General features: G+C 41.5%; 1 protein-coding gene across 1 annotated transcript in view; it reads left to right on the top strand.

Annotated features, from left to right (window-relative positions):
- Window positions 1-24,673, top strand: part of LOC142011298 (uncharacterized) — a 54,696-nt gene that overhangs the window by 5,343 nt on the left and 24,680 nt on the right. The window contains exons 2-8 of the mRNA XM_074990500.1: window positions 2,796-2,915; window positions 5,378-5,497; window positions 7,008-7,127; window positions 15,915-16,034; window positions 17,111-17,193; window positions 21,541-21,666; window positions 22,922-22,967. Of these exons, the coding sequence (XP_074846601.1) occupies window positions 2,796-2,915; window positions 5,378-5,497; window positions 7,008-7,127; window positions 15,915-16,034; window positions 17,111-17,193; window positions 21,541-21,666; window positions 22,922-22,967 (735 nt within the window). The remainder of the gene's footprint in view (window positions 1-2,795; window positions 2,916-5,377; window positions 5,498-7,007; window positions 7,128-15,914; window positions 16,035-17,110; window positions 17,194-21,540; window positions 21,667-22,921; window positions 22,968-24,673) is intronic.

The raw sequence follows: 24,673 nt of genomic DNA, 5'->3' as shown, positions 1-24,673 counted from the left end.
AGACATTTTCCTTTTCCCTTCCATTATTATCAACAAAGAACCAATGAAAACAAAAAGCAGTCAAGTAGCACTTTAAAGACTAGCAAAATAGTTTATTAGGTGAGCTAATAGTTTATTAGGTGCTTTATTAGAGCTAATAGTTTATTAGGTGAATATTCAAAATATTGAGTCTGTTCTGGTCTGGCTATGGTCTGAAGAAGTGGGTCTGTCCCACGAAAGCTCACCTAATAAACTATTTTGCTAGTCTTTAAAGTGCTACTTGACTGCTTTTTTGTTTTGATAGTGTATAGACTAGCACGGCTTCCTCTCTGTTACTAAAGAACCAATGTAGACACTTTTGTCTTGTGGGACAGAGCTAGTTTCTGCCAGTTTTCCACAATGCCTGCCCTGATCACTCTGCTCAGAGTTTTCATCTCTGCTGCCCTCCAGGCATGCAGTCATCCCCTTTCAAAGCTCAGGGAAGTATCTGACAGCTGAGCGTGCCACTCGGTTTGGGGAACACAGACCTGATAAACAGAGTGCTGCTTTTCTGCCCTTCACTGGGAAGACAGTGGCACGCAGCTGGCTGCTGAGGGAGGGGGACCGATTGCTGTGCTGCTTTGACATTTCCAGCATGGAGAGCTCACAGAGCAATGCATGATGCCATTCCAGCAGCTGAGGAGGTAGAGAACTCAGAGGGACTCCCAAGATGTGTATTGATCAGCTCTGCTTTCCCACAGCATTGCACTGAGGGCTATATGCTGTCAGGCTGTCAATGATGGTTCCCCAAGTGTGGACACGACGTCAACAGAGGAAGCAAGAGTGAACACTCTATGGTGCTTTTTGTCCTGTCACCTAATAATATAGAACTTTACTGGCAACATTTTTCAATCCATAATTATTAGTATTCCTTTCTTCAGCTGAAGGCTCATCCCTCCAGAAGCCAGCCTGTGTAAGATTAAATTGCATGGTGTTTCATGTGCACAAAAATGTGTGACCACATCATTTTCATACAGCTATGCTGGCTTCCTATTTATCAGCTCAAAATTACCAACGTTCATAAAATTCCTTATGGTTGTTCTGTATTTCCTAGTTTAACTCTTGCCTCTGCTCCCAGATCCCTTTGTTCATTACATCCTCTATCACAAATCCTGCTATCTTCACTGAGAGCCATGAGTCGATATCTGAGGGCCAAGTTTGGGCCTGAGTACAGACTTCATGTTTCATAATTTAAGTGATAAAATGCTTTCATAAACCCACTTTGTATAACAAGATCTTTATTATGGGCAAGGAAAGATTTGGACTGGTTTTCACTTCCTCTGCCTTCTATCCAGGGATACAGATGACAAGCAGATTGAGCCACTCAACTTTTTCAGTAGCAGACTTTAATCTTTAAAACATGTTTTTTAATTTACAAATATTAGTTAATCTTTCCTTCTACAATGGTTGCTAATTAATAGCCAAAATTAATAATAACCTTAATCTGGAATGTAAGAGTTTGTCACACTTGGAATGTCAATATTTTCTAGTGACTTGAGTAAGTGGTGAGTTTATGCACTGGCTCATGACAGTTTATATAGATGTTCTGCCTAAAATACTTAATCCTTTATTGCTCTGTGCTAAACTCTGAGCTAAAACTGTGTCTTGAGGCAATGGTTTCCACAGACTAAGGATGCAGTTTTTTTAGAAATGTCTTTCCTTTTCAGCCATTTTTATTGTGGGGCACTTCATTTACTCCCCTCCATTTCACTCCAGCCTTTTAAGAATATACTCTAGTGTTTTACAAGAGTTGTGCCAAACCACTAGTGTTTGCATTAATTATGATATTGCAGTATTTGAGGTGGTACATGTAGAGCATTAATTTTATACTTGTATTTGGTGGCTGGTGGAAGATGAGCATGAGGCAAGTCCTATCACACCTCATTTCTTTATTCTATTTGCCCCTTTCTCATAATGCTGCAAGGCACAATGAAAATACACTTAAAAACCAAGAAAAGGAAATACTTTCATACAACTTACTCATAAGCTCTAGAATCAACAATCACAATATAAATCATATAATCAGGAGCCTAGAATGATTTTTAGAAAAGGATTTACAACAAGAACATCCATGTTTATGGTAGACGGGGTTAAAAGTGTATAAGAAATATAGGTGGTCTTACTTCCAACCACTAACTGCCAGTGGTTTGGAAGAAGCTTCTAGGGCAGATTATTCCAGGTTAACCACTATGGGGTTTATCAAATCTTATTCAGAAGCAGAGGCAACTAATGTGGGAATTCTGAGGGGGTGGGGGAGGCACACCAGCCATGTACTCGTGCCCCAACTCCTCCTTGCCCCATCCTGCCAATGTCCCTCTCCTGCCCCACTCTCACCCTGCCCCTGCTCTGCCACCTCCCTTGCTCCACCCCCACCAATGTTTTCCTGTGGAAGAACCACACCACTTCTGATGGGTGTGGGGCAGTCCCCTTGAAGCTGTGCCTCTCCTGGAGAGAAGCAGGATCACCCCCACACTCAGCAGAAGTGGCACAGCCCTGAAGGGTGAGTGGGGGGAGAGGAGAGCGGTGGTGGGGGTGCATGTTACCCCACTGTGCACTCCCCACACAGCACCTCTACTCAGAAACATTTGACACGGGCCGCTTTTGGAGATGTGATAACACAGCAGACTTGCAGGAGTCCATTCTGATATGCTAATCTGTATGTTGGTGGGTCTAGTTGCCTGCTGGGTTAAAATTAAGTCCCTGGGAATTCTGAGCTCTTCAGACGCTGCACCTTTTCAGGATTAACTAAGCCTGTGCTACCATTGTACACTTTGTAGGTTTTCGAATGTCACCGTTTGGAAAAGACTCCTTGGAAGCTCTGAGGACCTTAGCATTTTCGGAAAACGCTGGTTTACAGCAGTCTGCTGCTCTGTATTACTTGCAAATGAGTCAGCACTGTACGTAAGTGCCTTCTGGTGTGTTGAAAATTTTCAAAAATATAACTAAACAAAAGGTATTTTTCCCAAACTGCTAAAAGCCTTAATGAATTTAAGATCTTTTTAAAAATCTCTTGTTGCATCAAGTATGTTAGATAAAAAGAAATTACTGCCATAATTTCGTATGTGCAGCCACTTGCAGAATGAGTGTCATCTGATTTTGTTATAGGGAGATGATCCCAGTGCCTACAAGAAACTTAAAGTTACATACATTAAACTCTCTCATATCCGGCAGCCCCAGGACCAGGAGATTGCTGGATATGCAAATATTCTGGATAATAAAGAGGTATACCAAGCAATGCAGAGCACTAAAGAAAAACAAGATTGGATATTAAGAAACAAAAATGTAAGCAGTGTGCTTTATTTACCAACAACAGTAGCACTGTACACTGTAAACTTCTACGGTATTTGCTGTATGAGTTATGTTCTTGGAAAACCAGGCATAATGTGAAATTAGCACAAGTCGAGAGGGCGAAGGGACAGGGCAGCCAGCTCAGCACCAGCAGCCGCCACCCGAAGCGGACAGCAGGGGATCCCGCGTGAAGGAGGAAGAGCGCTTGCAGAGCACTTTGCTCCTCCAGCTGTGTCCTGGGGTGCTGCTGTAGGGGGTGGGGATCCTCTTGTTTACAGGGATCCCCCTGTTAAAAGGCTGCTGTCTGGGGGGGGTGCTGCCACCACCTGTGAAGGGGGATCACAGCTCGCCTGGGGGGGGCCACCAGCTCTGCCCCTCTGTGCCATCGTGAGTGGAGGTCAGGGGGTTGAGAGATCCCCTTGTTAACAGGGATCCTCCGTTAAAAGGCTGCTGCCTGGCTGAGCAAAGCTCCCTCAGCTCAGCCACAGGCAGCTTCTGCCACACAAGTGAAAGAGGAGGAGGTTCCCATGTCAAGGGGAACAGAGCTGGCTGTTATATGCTTGGCCAGCCAGTAGCCTTTTAACAGGGGAATCCCCCGACCCCCCGCAGCCTCTCCCAGCATGACAGCACTCCATGGTAGAGCTGGCAGCCAGCTCTGCTCCCCTTGACAGGGGGATCTCCTCTGTCCTCGCCTGTGTAGCAGTGGCTGTGGCTTCTGGGTTCCCCTCCACTCACGCTAATGTGAGATACGCACATATTGAATGCATGTATCTTGAGTGTGTACTGTATTTATTTGTTTTACTTTCCCTATCCTGTACTTTTGGAAAAAATAATTAAAATTTACTTCTGGTTAAAATGCCACTTATTTGAGAGTTCTGGCTATAATAGAATGCCGGATATGAAAGAGTTTACGGTATATAATTATGACAATTCTGTAGTATTTCAGCCCGGCTTTTATAGGATATGCACATTACATTTGAATCAGGTATACGCTGAACTCCCCATAAATTACACAGCATAGGCTATTTTGGGAGAGAATCAAGGCTGTATCCTAGTAGGGCTATCCTGTGGAACTCCAGGAGGTAACAACTAACTACAGGCCAGAGGAGGTAGTGACAATTCACGAACAAGGCATTTACAATAGCTGCTCCCTGGCAGTTTTTGAGATGGGCTGTGAACAGAGTGCAGGAATCAGCACAAAGTTGCCCAATGGAGACCATATAACTGGAAGCTGGGTACTGAGTTTTCTCAGTGAGATCAGACTTGTTGTGAAATGATTCAGGATTTTTAGTAGTGCTTTCATATATGGGAAAGGAAGCTATCTGAGAGGTATCAGGCAAAGTAGGAAAGTAGGGCAGTGGAAGGGAACGATCAGTGAACATTTTTTCTGTAAGATGAGTATTCAATGGTTTGTACATCAGAAAATAGGTCACATTCTCCCTGGGCTACACTTTTGCAACTCCTTTAATTCTAAGCGTTACATCAATACAGAATTTGGCCTGATGTATTTACAGTGTATGTTTATTACTGCTGAAAAGTGCATATAGCCATCCATAGTAGGATCTGATATAGAGAAGAAATACTTGTTTGGTAGCTGGGCATTAACAGTAATTTCCATTTCTCCCCTCCTTCCCCATGTTTGGCCAATAATATTTCTAAACTAACTGATTGTTATTAAAAGAGCTAGTGAGTGGAATGGCCTGATTTCCTTAGTGTCATTGGAAGATAAATGCACAGTATTTGCAGAGGTGGAAAAAGAACCCAGAAAGTTACTTGAGTAAAAGTACAGCTGCATTCATTTCTGGATACTCGAGTACAATCTAGATGTGATGTGTGCGCGTGTGCATGCATGTGTACTTTCACTCAATTACCTTTCCAGAGGGACACCAATAACTTGTACTTAAGTACATTCCCCTGCCCCCAGCTGTACTTTTACTCAAGTAACTTTTTGGGTCCTTTATCTACCTCTGAATACTTGACTATCGTAGCATTTGAACGTGAAGACAGATGAAGACATGACAAACCAGAATAAGTGGAGGGACTCGTTCAGTATTTCCTCTCATTTCTACAGGGAACATCCAACTGCCTGCTGAGCATCTAGAAGCCTATTGTGGTTTGCTGCAATCCAGTGACATGGAGGTGCAGCAGATGTCTTCCCTGTCCCTTGTACATTTTTTGCGGAAAGGAAACAGTGAGTAAATATCAAGAGAGCTCTGTTCACCAGAATCCTGTTTACATCCAGTTGAGAGTACCTGTACTAGCCCTGGGTTTTCATCCTGCTTGATTGAGAATGCTGCAGCTGTCTTTTCAGCTACAAATATAATTTTTTAGAATCAAACCCTGGTTTCTAAATAATGCTTATTTTTCTGTTACAGTTTTTTCTTCAACTGGATCTTATATTCAATCTGCCTTGGGGCGAAAATATTTATTTTTTGATTCCCCAATTTCTTTAAAAAACAGATATAGCTTTACTGTGGCTGGGCTAGGGAGTTTTATAGATGACATTGCCCTGGACCAGTAAAGCTCACTACGCTCAGGATTAGCTGAGCAGGAATTTCATCTACAAGGAAAGATGGTACCTTCATCTACAGTGGTACCTCTGCTGACTTGCCTGGGAGCCATGCTAGTGTAGATCTGACTTTACACTGCCCTGTGCCAGCAGAAGCCAGCATCAAGCTAGTATGAATCTATCCCACTATCTTTAGTAATTTGTTGTAGTTATGGAGTATCACTGTTTGTACATGTAATAAAAATTATGGGGATCAGCTAGAATCTATAATGGGCAAATTTATTCACCTACTGAGCTGCATATAATAGTCTGCAGAAGTTTGAGAGCTGGGACACACCTGCTGGGATTGGGGGTTTAGACCTGCTCCTGCGGAAGCCCTGAGACCTAGCAGGCATGACCCACAGGCTATAAGCCCCAAGCCCCCTCCCCACTGGGCAAAAGAACCTACCTCACCACACTGCTGCAAGACAGAGGCCCCAAGATTCTCTCCCCCTCACCACTCCCTGCCACTGCCAAAGTCTAGTAGATAGAGAATGGGGGAAAGATACGGGGACAGGGGACTCAATAGACTTGCCAGGTTCCAGATAAGGTGTGGGAGGGGCGTTTGCATCTGCACTTCTGCAAGAGGTGTGGGCTCAGACAGAAGGAGTGAGGTGGGCAGCCAGCCCCAAAAGCAAGTCATCCGGAGCTCTGGAGGTGATTAAAGGGCCTGGGGTGCTGGCCACTGCAGTTTTTGCAGTAACAGTGATGGTAGGTGGGAGCCCTTGGTCCTTTTGAATAATCAAGCTCCAGGACAGTGGATCCCTTTGCCCCTCCCCATCAGCAAACCTGGGAGAGGGGACTCCATAAGCCACACTTTAATTGTAAAAGGCCTATATGCAAGTCATGAGAAATGATTTGGCCACCCCGATAAGGATGTCCTACAGTTTTTCATATATCTGAAGAGAATGACAGAATAATACAGGGATATTTATATAATAGGATAGAAATTCCCCAAAAAATTAGCATCTGAGTTCTTGAATAAACTATTATATCCATGTGCATTTTGGTGTAAACAATTCCAATCTATTTCTATGCTATAGTCATTTTGCAAAAATTAATACACAGATGCCAAAGGAGTCCAAGAGAAGGTATGATTTTTGCACTTATACAGGATATGTTAACTAGTCCCATTTTATTTGTCTCTGAATAGTAAACAAAGAACTAGTTGTCCAAATGGGTTTACCTGAGCCAATTCTGGAGCTGCTCGAGTCAGGAGACTCCTCTGTCCAGTGCAACTCCTGTGCCTGCATTAAGGCTTTGGCTGTCTCAGGTCAGTACAATGTCCTTTTTTTTTTATTTGCTGTAATGAACAAATGCAATTCTGTATCACAGCCCCTACATAAGAAATAACCCCTTGTGAGTAAGATTGTCATACGACACATCTGGAGGTTTCACCCATGATAAAGTTAATCCATTTGACATCCAAGGTTATTGCACTTTTGGAAGTTACTCTGAGTCTATGGTGGTATGGGTGGGATGAGAACTCAGACCCTAGTCCTAGCTCACAGTCATCCAATATCATTAAAGGATTATCTGAGAGAAACCCGTACAGAGATTTCCTTTTGAATAAGGTTCTTCATGTTCAACACGTACTGTGCTCAAAAACTTAAAATAAAATTAGCATGGAAACACACTCAGTACTTCAGAGAATCATTTAAATAATTATAAATGACTAAATTCTAAATCTGAGACCTCTGAGTTTAAGAAGGCTAGTGTACCTTCCCTCAGGTAGAAACAAGCTCCCAATCAATGCAGCAAAGTGAAACTGTCTATGAATATACTGCAGATGACACCTAAGGAAGCTGAGTAGCCAACAATTACCAGCTTTAAAGAGTGGCCAAGAATATAAGCAGAAAGAAAATCCATTAAGATGACAGAGAGCAGCTGTTCAGTTCTTTCCAATGTCAGTGTAGGATTTCTGTATGAGTATTCATAAAAGTATTCATAACTACCCTTTGAAGCCACATTTGAAGTCCTCTGCAGATGCTCCAGGATGATAGTTTGGTTTGTTTGTTTTCTTCATCTCCTTAGTTAGTGGTTTGGAGTAAGGAGTCCTGGAACTTACAAACCCTTTGAGCTGGAATTTTCCTTTGTTTCCAATGTGGAATTTTAAAAAAGCACAGTATGACGAAAGATAACTAACCAGGAGTCAAAAGATGGCAAAGGTGGAGGACTAGCAGGCTAAGGGGCTGGTAATGAGATATATATAGTTTTTACCTCAAGGATTCAGATTTGTATTCAGTTCTCGTGGCTAGTTTTGAAAGTTACTAACATCTGTTCATTGCTCAGGGCCTATGTGATACAAGATAGTGGCCACCACAAAACACACCACAGTGGTTGACACTAACTGGCACTGTGGTAAAAAGTCTCAGCAGCTTTACAAAATTAACATCTTCCCATGCAATGTTTAGATTTCAACAACACAGTATTTTGGACGGAAGATTCTTATGTTGAAAAGTTTCCAGATAGCACTGGTTCAAACAAATCAGCCTCCCTCCCTTCAATTAAAAACATAAGAATGGCCATACTGGGTCAGAGCAAAGGTCCATCTAGCCCAGTATCCTATCTGGCCACAGTGGCAATGCCGGGTGCCCCAGAGGGAGCAAACCCCACAGTTAATGATCTCTCTCCTGCCATCCATCTCCAATCTCTGAGACACAGAGGCTAGGGACACCACTCCTTACCCATCCTGGCTAATAGCCATTAATGGACCTAACCTCCATGAATTTATCTAGATCGTTTTGAAACACTTTTATAGTCCTAGCCTTCACAGCCTCCTCTGACAAAGAGTTTCATGCGTTGATTGTCTGAAGAAGAACTTCCTTTCATTTGTTTTAAACCTGCTGCCTATTAATTTAATTTGGTGTCAATCTAGTTCTGATATTATGAGAACAAGTAAATAAGTTTTCCTTGTTCACTTTCTCCACACCACTCATAATTTTATATATGTCTATCATATTCCCCTTAGTATCCTCTTTTCTGAGCTGAAGAGTCTTAGTCTCTTTAATCTCTCTTCCAATGGGACCCATTTCAAACCCCTAGTCATTTTAGTTGCCCTTTTCTGAACCTTTTCTAATGCCAATATATCATTTTTGAGATGAGGAGACCACATCTGTACGCAGTATTGAAGATGTGGGAATACCATGGTTTTATATAAGGGCAATGAGATATTCTGCATCTTATTCTCTATCCCTTTTTAAATGATTCCTAACGTCCTGTTTGGTTTTTGACTGCCACTGCACACTGCATGGATGTTTTCAGAGAACTATCTATGATGACTCCAAGATTTTTTTCCTGATTAGTAGTGGCTAAATTACCCCCAATCATACTGTATGTATAATTGGGGTTGTTTTTTTCTAATGTACATTACTTTACATTTATCCACATTAAATTTCATTTGCCATTTTGTTGCCCAGTCACTTGGTATTGTGAGATCCTTTTGAAGCACTTCACTGTCTACTTTGGTCTTAACTGTCTTGAACAGTTTAGTGTCATCTGCAGACTTTACCCCCTTACAGTTTACTCCTTTCTCGATCTGATTTATAAATAAGTTGAATAGGATTGGTCGTAGGACTGTACCTTGGGGAATGCCATTAATTGCACTTCTCCCTTCTGAAAATGTACCATTTATTCCTACTCTTTTGTTTCCTGTCTTTCAACCTGTTCTGAAGCCATGAAAGGATCATCTTATCCCATGACAGCTTAATTTATGTACGAGTCTGTGGTGAGAGACCTTGTCAAAGGCTTTCTGGAAATCTAATTATGCTATATCTACTGGATTCATTCATTTGGGATGCTCACGGCAAAGCCCAAAATTCATTGTGTAGTCATCTTCTCCATGACTTGCCCCAAATTTCTCTGCCATTGAAACTCAGGAGTGGCTTGACACCATAGACACCAACATCCCCTCCATCAGGGGGATGCTCGACACTCCACTTTCCCCCATTACCTGCCCTCACTCCACCAATTCCCTCAAACCCCCACCCCTGCTCTTTCTCCTTCCTCAAGCACTGCTCATTTCCTCCCTCCTGGATCTGAATGTTGTGAATCATTTGTTCACAGCACTCCAGGGCTAAGCTACATTACAGAGTTATTTCTAAATAATGTTACTATCAGCTAGGCTACACACATGCTGTTTTGAAATAAAATCAAAATAGCTGGTGAGTTATTTCCAAATTGGTAACCCTCAATGCAGGAAGAATAATGCCTATTGCAACATTGCTGTTTCAAAATAGGTGCTATTAAGCCATGTGTCATGGCTCCTTCCCCACTCTAGCAAGATAAATGAAGAAGTGGGGGCCAGCAGAAGTACCTCCAAAACCTTATTTACCAGGTTTTGGTATAAACTTCCCCCAAAAAATTCTAAAAACCTTAGATTTTGGGGATATAATTCGCTGCCACCACGCAAGTAATAATAACGAAACCAGGGAGAGACTACTTGGCAAATCTCAGCCCCAAAAGTAAAAACAAGGACACAAACATTAACCAATACCAAGTTAATAAAAAGAAAAAGAAAGAACTTTTATTATTACAACAATATGTGTGTTGCAAGCCTCATAACTAGATGGAAGAGTCACAAAGTAAAACACATGGGGAGTCTCCACCATGGGCCTAAAACTTAGTTACAAGGAGAGTAAAAGAACATTTTAAAAAAGTGCACAGACATTAGATTCCACTTCCCAAACTATAAAACAATAAAGCCTAAATGATCTGTCTAAACTTTACCCTACTTACAGAAGATTGGAGGGCCTGTTTTTGGAGGGAGATATTCTGTGTCTCTACCCCTCCTGGCTGAAAAGAAGAAGAAAGGACCACAGAACAGAAGAGGGAGGAGCCAAAATTCAATTCTTACCTACATTCCTATAGGCCAACCCCACCTGGTTAAGGAGGTTAACCCTTTTACTCCCAGGCTGCTGGCTAACCCTCATGATCATGACAACTTGGAGTAACACTCTTGAAATAAGCCATAATGGGTGACAACAGCACTATTTTGAATTAGCACTATTGTCCGGAAATGCTATTTTGAAACAGCTGGGTGTGATTTCAAAATACATGTTGGCTACATCTACGCTACAGCGATCTTTCAAAAGAAGTTCTTCTGGAAGATCACTTCTGAAAAACTTCTTTCAAAGCAGTGTGTCGAAACACAAAAAATCAGATCAAATTTTCAATCCACTCTTTCAATAGAGAGCGTCCACACAGCCCTCACTCTTTCAAAAGAACAGGCCAGGTTTCAAAAAATTTGGCGCCATGAGGTCTGCTCTTTCAAAAAACAGGCCAACCGAGTGTCTACACATGCTTTTTTTTTTCCAAAAGAAGCGTTCGAAAGGAGGCGCTCTTTCTGATCCAGGAGCAGAAGAGGGCTTCCGGAAGAAGAGATGCGTTCTTTCAATTTTGGATCAAAATAGGGTATTTTGTGTGTAGACGCTCCATGTGTTCTTTTGAAAAAGGGCCAGATTTTCTAAAAGAACTTGCTAGTGTAGACACAGCCGTTGTGTGTAGTTGTGTTATTTCAAAATAAGATATTTTGAAATGGCTTTTTTTGAAATATCTGATTTTGAAATAGGGCTGCACTGTAGCCATAGCCCAGAAGTGCTGAGAAGATGGGGAGGAGTAAGTCAGTGAGACCACCAACACACAAAAAGCTGGGAGGGGGGAAGACAGTGGCAGAGAAGGGAGCTTAGTGCCAGTAGATGATTGTTCCCTGTGGGTGCTCCAGCCTTGGATTAGCCACAGATTCAGCGCTTACGCATGCCACCACAGAAATGCGGGAACTGGGAATAAGTTGAAAAGTGTGGTATTAGTGCAGTTAGGGGAACTGTAAATTTCCTATACAGCAGTGATTTAGAAGTGTGGTAAGGGAGAGACCCCAGATACATTTATGTGAAGAAAGAGACAAACCCTTGTTCCCTCTCAAGTTATTGGGCCAAATTCATATCTGGTGTAAGCTCGTTAAATCAGTGAGCATTATTAACACAGATCTCTTAATTAGAAGGAAACCTGGAATTAGTAATAAGGTCTGACTCTGGGTTCAGTGAAATCATAGTTCAAGAACCAAAAAGGATGTATGAAAACACGGGAATGTGGTCAAAGGAAGCAAAATTGATGCACTATACTAAATGCAAGTAGAACAACCAACAGTAATAACTCCAGCATAAAAAGTAGGCCCAGTAATGCAGGGCAGAGAGAACCTGAGCTAAATGTCCACAGCAGGAGCTGAGGGACTCCTGAGCTTTCATGTTAGGCTGAGTAAAGAGAACATCTTGTGTGTTTTCCTTGCAAAGGAGAGTCAGATATAAAAGTGGTTTCATAGAGTGTCTCAGTCTTTGTTTCAATAATTGGGCACACACATCTCTTGGAATTGTAACACCAAGAGAATTTATGAGCGCACAGAAGTGGTTTACAGTGTCAAACTGGAACTTTGAATGTAGCCTTCAAGAGGAGTTCTTAAAATCCAAGGAGCTGGAGGAAGTTATTAATTCTTCAGCATGGAGGTGAGGGAACATCTGACTATGCAGTCCCTTTCTGAAAGCACACTAAGTGGGGCCTGAGCCATGACAGCAGTAAAGGGACTGAAATTACTTTGGTATGCAGGTGGTTCAAAATGAAAGCAGCTTATTCAGCTGCAGATCATCCAGAAATTAGAATAAAAAATTAATTCTCATTAGGGTGCATTTCTGCATCTATCCCTCTGATAAGATTAATCACTTAGCAAGAGATCAGCCACAATGTATGAGTGATACCAGCACTGGAACATAGTCTCAAAGGGGCACCCGTGTTAGTCTGTAGCTTCACAGAACAACCAAGCAGTCCTGTAAAACCCTAAAGACTAACAGAATGAGGAGAATGAGTTATATAAAAAAGCATCCAGCAAGCTCATAGTTATAATCTTCACCCAAGTCTGCACAGCATCAGTTCAGCGGAGAAACTTGTCAGTTAGTGAATGACCCTAGGGAAAAAAAAAACACCGTTTTCTTGGTTATGGGGTAATTATGTCATAGGTATTTGCTACGGTATCTTTCTGTCTTTCCATTATGAGAGATAACACAGCAACTGTTCTAAGCCCAGTGGGAGACCTCTAGATGAATTTCCTCATGCTATTCCTCTTCTGTCTAAGGCTACCTGGCCAGGAACATTGAACATTTAGCTACTAAGCTACCATGAATCTGAAATACTTCCAAATCAAGTAACAGAGTTTTAGAAAGAGACAAAGCTTTAGCTGTGCACTGGGAATCCAATAGTGTTACTGCCATTGCTTTCTTAGGAAACCTCCCAGCAAGGGACCTATTTGAAAAATGCCCCAAGGATCCTCTCTTACAGGAAAAAAAAGAGAATCAGATTTTATAAAACTACCTTGTCTGGACACCAATTTCCTTTCCACATTCATAGACACAGCTCACACTGTAGTGTGGGAAAGAATGGAAAAGGAGGTAGCTTAAAAATTTCTAATCTGTTTAAATGTTACTTTTCTGATCTAATTAGAGCATATATCATGCCATGCTATTTGCCTTTAAACAAACCTACAGGAAAGGATTTTTGCTTCTACTGATGGAAGTGCAGAAAAAGTAGATATGAACATTGTACTCTAAAAGTAATGAGAATGTGTTTGATCTCTTATGTCTTTGGGTGAAATGGGACATGAAGAGTTGATCGCATCCTTAAGGAATGAAGCATTCCATACTGGAGAATTCTCAGCCTCCTTTCCCATATGAGCCACTCTTTGAGCAAGTCAGGTCCTGTAGACCTTCAAACAAAACTCCAATGGAATTCAGTGGGCATTTAGCCTGCGTAAAGAGTGCAAGATTGGGCCTTAGTTTTGTTCTTATACAAAATACTTTGAGAATCAATAGAAACATTGAGTACGATGTTCAAAGACATTCAGTGTTGGTCTAGCTCAGCCCCACTAACGTCAGTGGGAGGAGAGTGAGGCCAATAACCAATGCATTTCAAAATCACACCCTCAAATTTTTCATCCAGTTTATGGCATGGTTCCACTTCCTCTGGGTAGATGCAGTAAGATAAGTGCTTTTCCATTCATGAAAATTATTTACAAAGCAGGTGCTTGCTACAGTTTTTTCATATGCAAAATATTTACCAGTTATATAGCATAACAAACCCCTGTTTGCTCTTCTGCTGGCTATGTCCAAAGCAATTAAAAGAAGAGCTTCTCCCTTAACTTTCCTGCCCCTTCCCTCTACGAGGATTCACTTTGTGCTATCTAATCCCAGACAGCCAAATTTTCTAATTATGTTACACCACAGGTTATTATTATTACATGTGATTTGTACGGCAGCAGTGCTTAGTAGCCCTCGTCATGGACAAGGACAAATGTGCTTGGTGCTGTAAAAATACAATGGAAGGATGGTCTCTATCCCAGTGAGCATGCAATCTAAGTATAAAACAAGAGATAACAGAAGGGTATAGTGACTGAGGAGGAGTACAAGTAACAATGAAACAAGATCATTCTGCATGATAGGCAGTAGTTTCAGCGCAACCGTTGCCTGTTATCAATTTTTTTGTAGGGCTTGCAGCAAAGGAGAGCTACTATGTGCTCAAGACCGGATTGAGGAAACATTGTACCAGGCCCAAAATATCCAGTGTATGGATATAAAGTGATGCCATAAGGCATAACCATCAAAGAAGAATTTTTATACATTAATAATAAACAGATTACACTTTTATAATGGTGTAGCCATGCTGTTCCCAGGAGATGAGAGACTCAAACTGGTTGAGGTAATATCTATTATTGGACCAACTTCTGTTGGTGAAAGAGATGAGACTTTGAGCTCCACAGACCTGTAGGAGAGCTCTGTGAAGCTCAAAAGCTTGTATTTTTCACTAGAAGAAGTTGGTCCAATAAAAGATATTACCTCATTTATTTTGTTTCTCTTACACTTTTCATCCAAAAACAAAGAAGTATGGTACAATCTTTTCTTAAAGCCTCCTTGTACCCCTGCTAGGTCAAGTACTTATTTTACAGATTGATATATGTAACGACAGTGAAATATCACTTCAGAGAAGTGTAACTTTACTTAATTCCACTGATGGAGCTAAATTCCATTTCCTTCTACATTATAAGTAAGGATAAGATTATGTCATGGTGATCAAGAGACCTCCATGGCATTTTCCCCCTCAAGTCTTCAGACAATAGGGCTGGAGCTGGCAGATGGAAGGGAGCAGATCCCAGCCCTGGAGTGCCAAGCTTCTGTGGGAAGCAAGGCTCCCAGAGAAGTCAGCTGCTGTGGGGCATGGAGGAGCTCCAAGCCTCTAAAGGTGGTAGGGCCATGGAGCAGTCAGCCACTTGGTCAGGGTCAGAAACCAGAAACTCTGAAATCCTGGAGGCAACGTTGGAGCTTCAAGTCCACAGGGTTGGCCACTATGGGAGCCACACAGCCACAGCAAGGCTCATGCTCTCATTCCTCCTCCCTCATGCTCCAGGCTTACCCTGTCAGACCTTGCCCCACTATTTTTAGCAAAAGTCATTGATAGGTTGCAGGCTTCCCTCGAGTTTTGTTTATCGCCCATGAGCTCTCCCTGAGTTTTACTAAAATTAACCATGACAAAATTATAACCTTAAGTATTGGGGAGGCACAGGTAATGCAAAGCTAGAATTTGATTCTCTGTCTTTAGCCTGCTAAATTAATTAAATCCTACTTACAAACACAGGAAAGACTTGTTTGCTAATATACTTACTCAGAGATCACGAATGCCTTGTTAGAGCACATGAGGTTCATAAGGTAAATATGAGACATTTTTACCTTCCAAATGACACATTGTGTTACCTTTTACTTTCAATAGCCTAGGAGGAGTTTGTGTTCCAGCCATTCACAATCACCAAATCATCTGTGACTAACCATTTAAAATGTCTGCAGTTAGCATCTCTCATTTTGAGCTCATCCACTTAGAGGATACTCAGGAATTTTGACAAACCAACGGTAAAAATTCAGATAAAGGAAGTTTCAGATAAAGACTTCCTTTTCAGGATTTATTAGATCACCAGGAAGACCTACTGAAAGGACACTTTTCTTATTTTTCTCTTATGGCATGTTTTTCCCAGAGTCCAACCAAAAGGCCATCGGCTCAGCGGGAATTATACCTTTGCTGGCCCTTGCCAACTCCTATGATCCCAGAGTCCAGCAAAATGCAGTTGGAGCCATTCTTAACCTCACACAATCAGGTATTTTTTAGGTCAAAGATTTATCTGCAAACTGCCAAAAGTTCTACAATGAGGAACAGACAAATTTTATGCAGAGTAGGATGAGAGAACTTTGGAATCCCGATAACATATGTCATTTTCTTGGTAAACAGCATTCATGATGATAATCTTGGCTGAGTCTCTAAATTCCAAAAGCTTGGCTTCTGACAAGTTACTAGTTTGTAATTAACAAGGGCTTGCTTATCAATGCAGTTGAATTAGAGTGCAGTCTATTAAGAGACTACTCGGGAAATTGACAAAAATCAGTTGCTTAAAAGAAGGGACTATTCTAGTAAAGGAGAATTGTACTCATTACCCTTAGAGTGACTCTAAGATAATATCTTAAAATGGAAGATTATTTAACAACCATGATCTATGTCTGTCTTATACCCCAAACCTGGGATGACAATAGGATAAACATTGTGGGTCTGATCCTGTTTCGTGGGATTGTCCCCAACAACTTTGGTGGGAGCATGATTTGTCCCTCTCTGATAGAAGGCAATTCATTAATTCTGGAACAAAAGCAATGAGAAACATGTCATAGAGGCCAACCCCATGCATTAAAAATGCTAAGGCTGCAGCTGACCTTCCTCCTTTATTAGATAGAGTGCTGCGGAAGGGGGAGAACTTTGCTAGTTGACTGTTACAATTGAACATTCTGAAATTATTGTTTAAAAAAGATGTTTTATAGGAAAAAGGCAGAAATGGCTTATACCAGTGGGTCTGATCTTTGCTTAGCACTTCTAGCAATTTTAATTTTTGGTTTAAAAAATGAGGTTGCTTTCTCGTCATTATGGCTAAAGTGATTTTCCACTGCTGTTCTAAACAAGCCAGCCTCTAGCTCTCAAATAGACTTTGTCTTATCTGGAGTGTTAATTGTCAGTTACTCTCACTGGGCTATGTCTGGATGAATCTAAATCACTCAGCTCTGCTCAGCAGTCCCTTTTTCTCCAAAAAGGTGCAGCCATTTGACTGTATGCTGGGGAGAGGTTGATCTACCCACTTGATCCTTGTGCGCCCTTTCACATACTAAAACATACCCTCTTTCCATCTTGCAGAGAGGATCCAGGAAGTCCTGTGCAGGGAAGGAGCCCTCCCCATTCTCATCCTGCTGTTAGAGTCTCCTGACTCAGAAGTACAAGTAAAGTTAAAACAAGCCATAATTTTTAACCAATAAAGGGAAATTATACGCTCCCAGAGCAAGGATAGCTATTAGAATTCAAAATGATAAATAGCATGAGGGCTGGGGGCTTCCCCAGCTTTTGGGAGTAGAGAAAAGGAAAAGAAATAAGGGATGCAGGGGCTTTTGTCTTTCTGATTTGTTTCTATGTCAGTGACACAGTAAGGTATCATAGTGAAATGCTGAGTAGTTGTATAAACACAGCTTTGGGCATGCAACATAGGTCAAGCTGTGACAGGAGAAAACTGATATACCTGCACACAAAGCTGGTGTGAAGATACCTTTTTTCCCTCTGGGCAAAATCATAGATTTTGTTCTTTCCGGTTATCCCTTTTCATCAGAAAAAGTTAGTTGGGGACTAATAATTGTTATTATTAATTATTGTTTTGTTATTATAATTACTATACTACAGTGCCACTTAACTCCAGTCCTGTGCACTGCGCAAAGTCTTTATCATCTAAGTATCACGTAAGAGATAATAGGCTAGTACCACAGACAGGGGGAGCACAAGGAAACCATCAGATGGTACAGGTCTGTCAGATAACCAATGATATCAGGACACCAGCTGCCTGTCAGTTGTCAGTTTTTTTGTAGATATCAGCTATAACTTTGAGAACGCCAGCAATACACCAGATCAGTTACAGTTAAGCCTGGCTATTTTAATTTTACCTCCACATTTTTATTTTACCTTTTAAAGTATTCCAATATTTTGGAATGTCATTTAAAAACACAACTTTTAGTTTGTTGTGCGCGTGACGGGGTACGTAGCCCATAAGAGGGGTTGCCAGACCTACACACAATGGTTGATGTATACGAGCAGCTCATGATTATGCGCCCCCATGAAGAGAGTTTTGTATTAAGAAAGAGAACAACCAGAAACACAGACATCAAAGATGGATAGGATCTGTTATACCAGCCAGTCTTTTTTTAAATGGTTCATCTAGTCTTCTTCTAAATATCCCAGAAGAGACCTCTACAACTAGTTTTCACAAACATTCAGTGTCACAGGTTTTTCATGATATGCATTGTAATTTTTCTCTCTCTCTATTTGATCCCATTGCTCCAAATTATACCTTCATGTATCTCCCTAAATAAGCATTGGTGATCACTCCCTTCCAATATCTGTAATGGTTATCCACCATCCTCTGTAGGGTACACTGCGAGAGAGTCTCTCTCTTCTGATTGATCTATGTTCTATCCTTCAGTGAGGATGTGGGGTAGGAGGAGAGAGTGCAAAGGTGGATTCAAACCACATCTGTACTGCCCATAGTGAGGACCCATTTGTATTATTTCTTTGTCCTGCTTGGCATCTACTCATTTGGGTAGTGTCTTTCTTAGTCCTCCTAGATATTTAAAAAAAAGATGTTGCGTAAGTAGGGGACCCCAGTTCCTGGACTACCTCATGAATACTAAACAGTGGTTACATCCTCCCAGCAAAATATGTACATGCTTGGAATTTTAAGCATTCAGATACAGAGCACATTACAAATACCTAAATTAGACTGACCAATGGCTGTCATTAAATATGCCTCTACTAAGAATTAGAATGACAGACAATTTTCTCCTATATTGAGTCCTCTTGGACAGGAAACTGAAATAGTTCAAGGGGCAGAATAACCCAAACTACATTGTTTTCACTACTGTTTCAGAATTCAAGTTTGAGCAGTGCTTATGATTTCCTGGAGTGTACAGGACTTGAGTTTAAGGTCCTGCACATAATCTTCAATCCACAAACCAAATGGCATTAAATTTTTGCCAGCTGGTATTCATTGTCTAACTAAAATCTACATCTAAGGCATTCATCCTTCATCCACTTAGTAGTAATTCTATGAACTTGGCTCCTGCCAATGCTGAAAATAAAAATTTAACAGGAAAAAGAAGAGCCCTTCATATAATTTGCTAGCATATGGATGCTGTCTTGGAGAAGGGCTTTGGTATACCATCTATGGTATTCCTTGAAGGGATTTCTCTCACAACAGATGCTGTACTCCTCATTTGCAAGACATTTTATAATGGCTACTGTGCATTCTTGACATCAGGAGGCTTGAACAAAAGGGAGACAGTCAAAATAGCCCAGGCCTTCTACAAACGTCTGTTTTGCAGTTGTGGAATGTCAGTTCAGACATTTTGCCCACATCATTGGTCCCAATTATTGGGGAATACAGGCCGAGTATTAATATCACTATGACCCCAATGTCATGCGCCAGGAATCTGTTTCAGACAATCAGTGACTGGATTCAGAGAGGGTGCCCAATACAATACTACCACCCTTAGCATTTCTTATGCTCAAAGAGGTATTTAAAAGCTAAGACTGAGCCATTTTAAATCCCAAACATTGGAGTGCAATAGCTTTTTCCTGATCAAAGAGTGGAAAAATCCAAGCAAGCAAGAAAAAAGGAAAATCAAAACAAAGTAACAGGCTGCTGCATTCTACAAAGTTTGCTGGGGAGAGACTATCGCCCATGAGAGAATTTCTCTGCACCATCCATGTTTATGTTATACAGACAGTTTAGACCACATTTATCCCTTTTACTACTCTATAGATGCTGGACAACTTGTGCCAGAGATTAATCTGGTCCATTGACACTAGTGACAGCCAAAATATTTTTACTATTCCCTTAGGAAGAGTTTGTGAGAAACTCAAGCTAGGACAGTAGGGCACATATAGGTTGAATATGATTTTTTGTGGGTTTTTTTGGCTTTGTTGAATGTGGCTGTACCTATCTAGTCAGTCAGTGCAAGATGACTGCCTTCGTTCATGGCATTAATGCCTTCGGCAGCAAGCAAATGCTCGTCTTATACTTGGGATCCTCCTGACATGTCAGCACAATTGTTCAAAGTTAATACAACAAGTTAGTATCTTCAAAGAGGTGTGCAGGCTGGTATAGCCCCACTCCATGAACAGTTCTGTTGCATATAGCATGAGTCCTGGATTTTTCCAGATGCCTGCCAGATATAGTCTCAGATGGAGCGAGGCAAGATTTTATACGTTGCAGCAAAGCTTTGAGACATGCCCTGTCCCTGTTATGACTACTTAGCATAGCTACTGCTAGTAACTCAGACTCAGATTTCTTGTAACTAATTGCCAGCGTCTTTAGTCTTGGATGCTTATTTCTGCAACGAAGCATAACAGCCACATTAAAGCCTAGGCATGGGAGTTCGGAGATTTTGGCTCTATTCCTAGCTCTGTTTGCAAGACCTGTTGAGGGTCTTGTATGGTGAATGCTATATGAATGTGTATCATTGTCTATCAATCAGGAAACAAATGGATTAGCAGCTGCCATGGGCTCTTTGCTAATTTTAGCACATGTAGCTGAAGCAGAACTTGTGTGTGTGCCAGTCTGGTCTGGGAAGCACCATCCCAGCTGCTGTGTGGACATATCCTTAGACACAGATGATACAACCCAGGGCTGAGACAGTTTTATGTGTCCAGTGACTCAGGAACCTTTGAATCCCAGCACTTTGGCTCTCCTTTGACTTCTGCCTATGGGCTTGAGCAGGTCTGGTTGTAAAACAGTGGCTAAAGGGAGTGATACAAATATGTTTCACAGTGTTGTGGCTATGCCAGGCTGTCAGTGTGCACATATTGCTTCCTTTTCAGCACCCTGCTGCCTGTGTGCATCTTTTTACAGCTAGAACACCAGGCATAAGAAAGTGAACTTCCTAAACTACCCTTATTTCAGTAATGACACCAGTAGATTTGCCAGTAGATGAGGGGCCATGGTCTGAGACCGTATTTGTGGGTTCTGACAAAATATTTGTTCCTGATTGCTGCTGAATTAGGTTTTAGATCTTTATGGTCTTGCATCAGACTATTAATTGGGCTCAGTCACAGGTGGGTGCCAGAAATAAGCACCCCATGTACAGTGAGCTGTAATAGACTGGACAGAGGCATTTTCATCTCATGAAGCTCTCCATGATACGTGCCCCAGGGCACAAGGAACTCCCTTTCGGTACATTTTGTTCCTTAAAATAGGGATGTGTGTCCTGCACATGGAATTGGAAGCCAGGAGCATTTGCATTCTTATCCCAGCACTGCTACCAACTTCTCCTGTGACTTTGGACATGTCACAGTCCCAGTTTCCCTCCATTCCCTCTCCATACCCCCAATCAGCAAGATGTGAGGGCTAACACCTACTTACCTCAGAAAGCTAGGTTGGGGTTTAATCAATGGTTGTCAAGCCGCTGGAATGTGAAGAGTACACACTTTTGCCAAATAAAAATCTAAGCATTTCTGCTAGTGCTTTTCACTGTATTGAACAAACTCTGTCACAGTGGTATCATCTCCCTACCCTCTCTGCTCATCAGTATTATAGTTGTACTGCTCTAAGCAATGTGGCAGCCAATGTTCAGCACCATGAAGCGATGTTGCGAGTTGGTGACAGATTACTTCTGCGGACACTCATTTCCCTGCTTTCCTCATCTGTAGACAAGGTAAAGCAGAAAAGCTGAGGGGGCGGGGGTGGGATGGGAAGCGTGGTATGGTATTGCCGATGATTTTCCTGCTGTTTCTTTAGTGATGTATGTTTCACCCACTATGAAGAAGCTCTGATGCAACCAGATTGTTTGACACTGTAATTAGGGAGCTCCAGGCAAATGCAGGGGTGTCTCAGAAATTGCACTTTACTACTGCATGCAATTGAGGCACCTTCCTAGATGTGAGAATTTTAGCCTGTTTCTATTAAAGTTATGATTGATTGCACTTTTGCTTTGACCATGGAAACTGCCATAGATGCAAAGATGCACATGAGCTGCATTGTTCAGATCTGGCACCCCTGTATTCCCATACTTCAGGGGTGTTCAGCTTCACAGGTTTGGTTTTGCTCATGATAAGAGATACAGGTCATCACAGACTGTAGTAAGCATTCTTTCCTGAACATGAGCAGGGATTGTTCTCAGAGGATTCCAAGCCTCTGCCCTGCTGTGTCCCCAGTGTGTTTTAAGGTTCTGAGCTGGCAATGCTCAGGCATTACAACATACATCCATAGTGCACTGAAAGTCAGCAGAAGACCTAAAAGGAACATAAGATAATAGGTCTGAGTCAGCCTGGCCATTTATCCCATCTCATTTTTGACAGTTATCTCAGTCCAGCTTCCACAGTGACAGATGTTGCTGATGTCTACTTAGAAACATGTCTTACTTTGTTAGACCAGAAGAATGTTGCTCTTTCAGGGGAATACAGAGAGAAAGCAAAGTAAATATATTCAGTGCATTCATATATGTACACATAGGTGTTGGGAATACGGGGTGGGGAGCTGCTGCTGCACTCCCTGGCTTTAATTAGCTTCTATGATATAAAGGGTTTACAGTTTGGTTCAGTGTTTCTCAGCCACCTACACTATACAAATTGTTCCGGCACCCCAGTCTGTTCAGTTCATTTGAGATTCCTAGGGTAAAGCAACACTAAGAAAGTACTGTTTTTAGATACTGGGCGGCGTGCTGAAATCTGCTGGATATCGCTAATCTTCTCAACAGTCACGAGTACTGAGTAACACATCTGTGTGGTTGAAAATTAAGCTGGAATTAATCCATAACCTGTACATATTGGCTTTGTGCAACAGTTTTTGCACTGTTGAAATATGGCAACAGAAAACAACTTTGTGGATAGTGTTTATTAGGTTATTTTAGCTAAGAGAATCAATTACTGGAGTGCTCACTCTTTATTTTTTTTTTTTATTGGCACAACCAGGTTTCAAGCCAGGCATGTGTTTGTCTGAGAAACTTGTCCACAAACGGTGGGTAATGTATTTGGGGAAAACACTTTTCTTTTTTCCCTCTTCTCCTCCTCCCACCTTCCCTTCTTCTTCCTTTAAGAGAGGACAGCAGGTTGCGGAATTTCCTGCCTGTTAGGACGCCAGTTATGGCTGCTCCCACATGGCAGCTGTGCAGGTCAAAGAAAACTCCCTCACCTCCAGCACACCTGTCTAGAAGAAACCTGTAATTCTGGTGGACAGAGTGAAAGATCCCTGTCTATGAGCAACTGATAAGCATCTTCATCTTTTAGGCTGCCTTTCTATCCTGAAATAATGTATGCAGTGTGCACAACATAAAGCAAATACAGTCAGTGTTCGAAGTTTGAAGTAGGAGCCTATTTTGAAAGGTCCAGTACACCGCTCATGTTGAGGGGTAGCAGAACTGGAATACCTTGCTCAAAATGGAAAAGATTTTTTCTGAGGAAAGATTAATAAGACTGGGACTTTGCAGCTTGGGGAAAAAAAAAAGATGACTAAAGGGGGGATGAGACAGAGGGCTATTAAGATCATGACTGTTGTGGAGCGGGTAAACAAGGAAGCATTATTTGCCCCTTGTTGTAATACAAGAACTAAGGGTCACCAAAGGAAATCAGTAGACCTTAAGTTTCAAACAAACAGAAGGAAGTATTTCTTCACACAACACACAGGCAGCCAGTGGAACACCTTGCCAGAAGATGTTGTGAAGGCCAAGACTACAACAGTGTTCAAAAAACAGCTGGATAAATTAATGGAGGGTAGGTCCATCAGTTACTATTAGCCATGATGGACAGGGATGACATCACTAGCCTCGGTATACCAGAAGCTGGGAGTGGAGGTGAGAGATGTTCAGCCTGTAGTAGCAGACAAATGAGTGAAGTTTAAGAACCTAAGGAAAATAGAACTTTCCCTGCCAGGGTTAGCAGAAAGTTTGCTTCCAAACCCTGTAACATTTGCCTGCTACTTTCTATGAGGCAAAAAGCCCCAAAAGGGTTGGCCAGTGAGGGATGAAGTGACAATTTCCACTAATCTTTCACGCTAAAGAAATAGCTGTGGATCTATGAAAGGAACACAGCTGTATTTCCATGATGGCAATTATACTGTACAGTAAACACTCTCATATCCGGCAGCCCTGGGACTGGGGGGTTGCTGGATATTCAAATATTCTGGATAATAAAGAGGTGTACCTAGCAATGCATATCACTTAAAAAAACAAGATTAGATATTAAGAAACAAAAAAAATGTAGGCAGAGTACTTTATTTACCAACAATAGTATTGTACACTGTAAACTTACACTGTATTTGCTATATTTATTTGTATTTGCTCTCGCTATACTGTACTTATGGAAAATGTAACTAAAATTTACTTCTGGTTGAAATGCAGGTTATTTGAGAGTTCTGGATGATAGGATGCCAGACACTTTCACAGACATGGAAGTGTTTATTCTATATAACTTATGAAGTTATTTGGAGCCATCAGGATGAAAGCCATTATATAAGCATAAATTTTTACTACAAATTTTTCTGCAACAATCATTGTAACTATCTGTCTAAAAATAAGTACCACTCTGTCATAGTGTGGAGGTAAAAGACCAGTTGTGCATGTATCTAGTAGATCACAAATGTTTCCATCCTCCCTCCTCCTTTTTGAGATGCCACCTATTCCCATCCCTCACTCAAACACTCCTAGTGAGACTTGTCTTCCTGCCCCA

Source organism: Carettochelys insculpta, chromosome 3 (genome assembly GCF_033958435.1).
Source record: "Carettochelys insculpta isolate YL-2023 chromosome 3, ASM3395843v1, whole genome shotgun sequence".
NCBI classification, from domain to species: Eukaryota; Metazoa; Chordata; order Testudines; family Carettochelyidae; genus Carettochelys; species Carettochelys insculpta.
The sequence above is the reverse complement of the archived record's forward strand: the minus strand, read 5'-3'. Positions and strand labels throughout refer to the sequence as shown.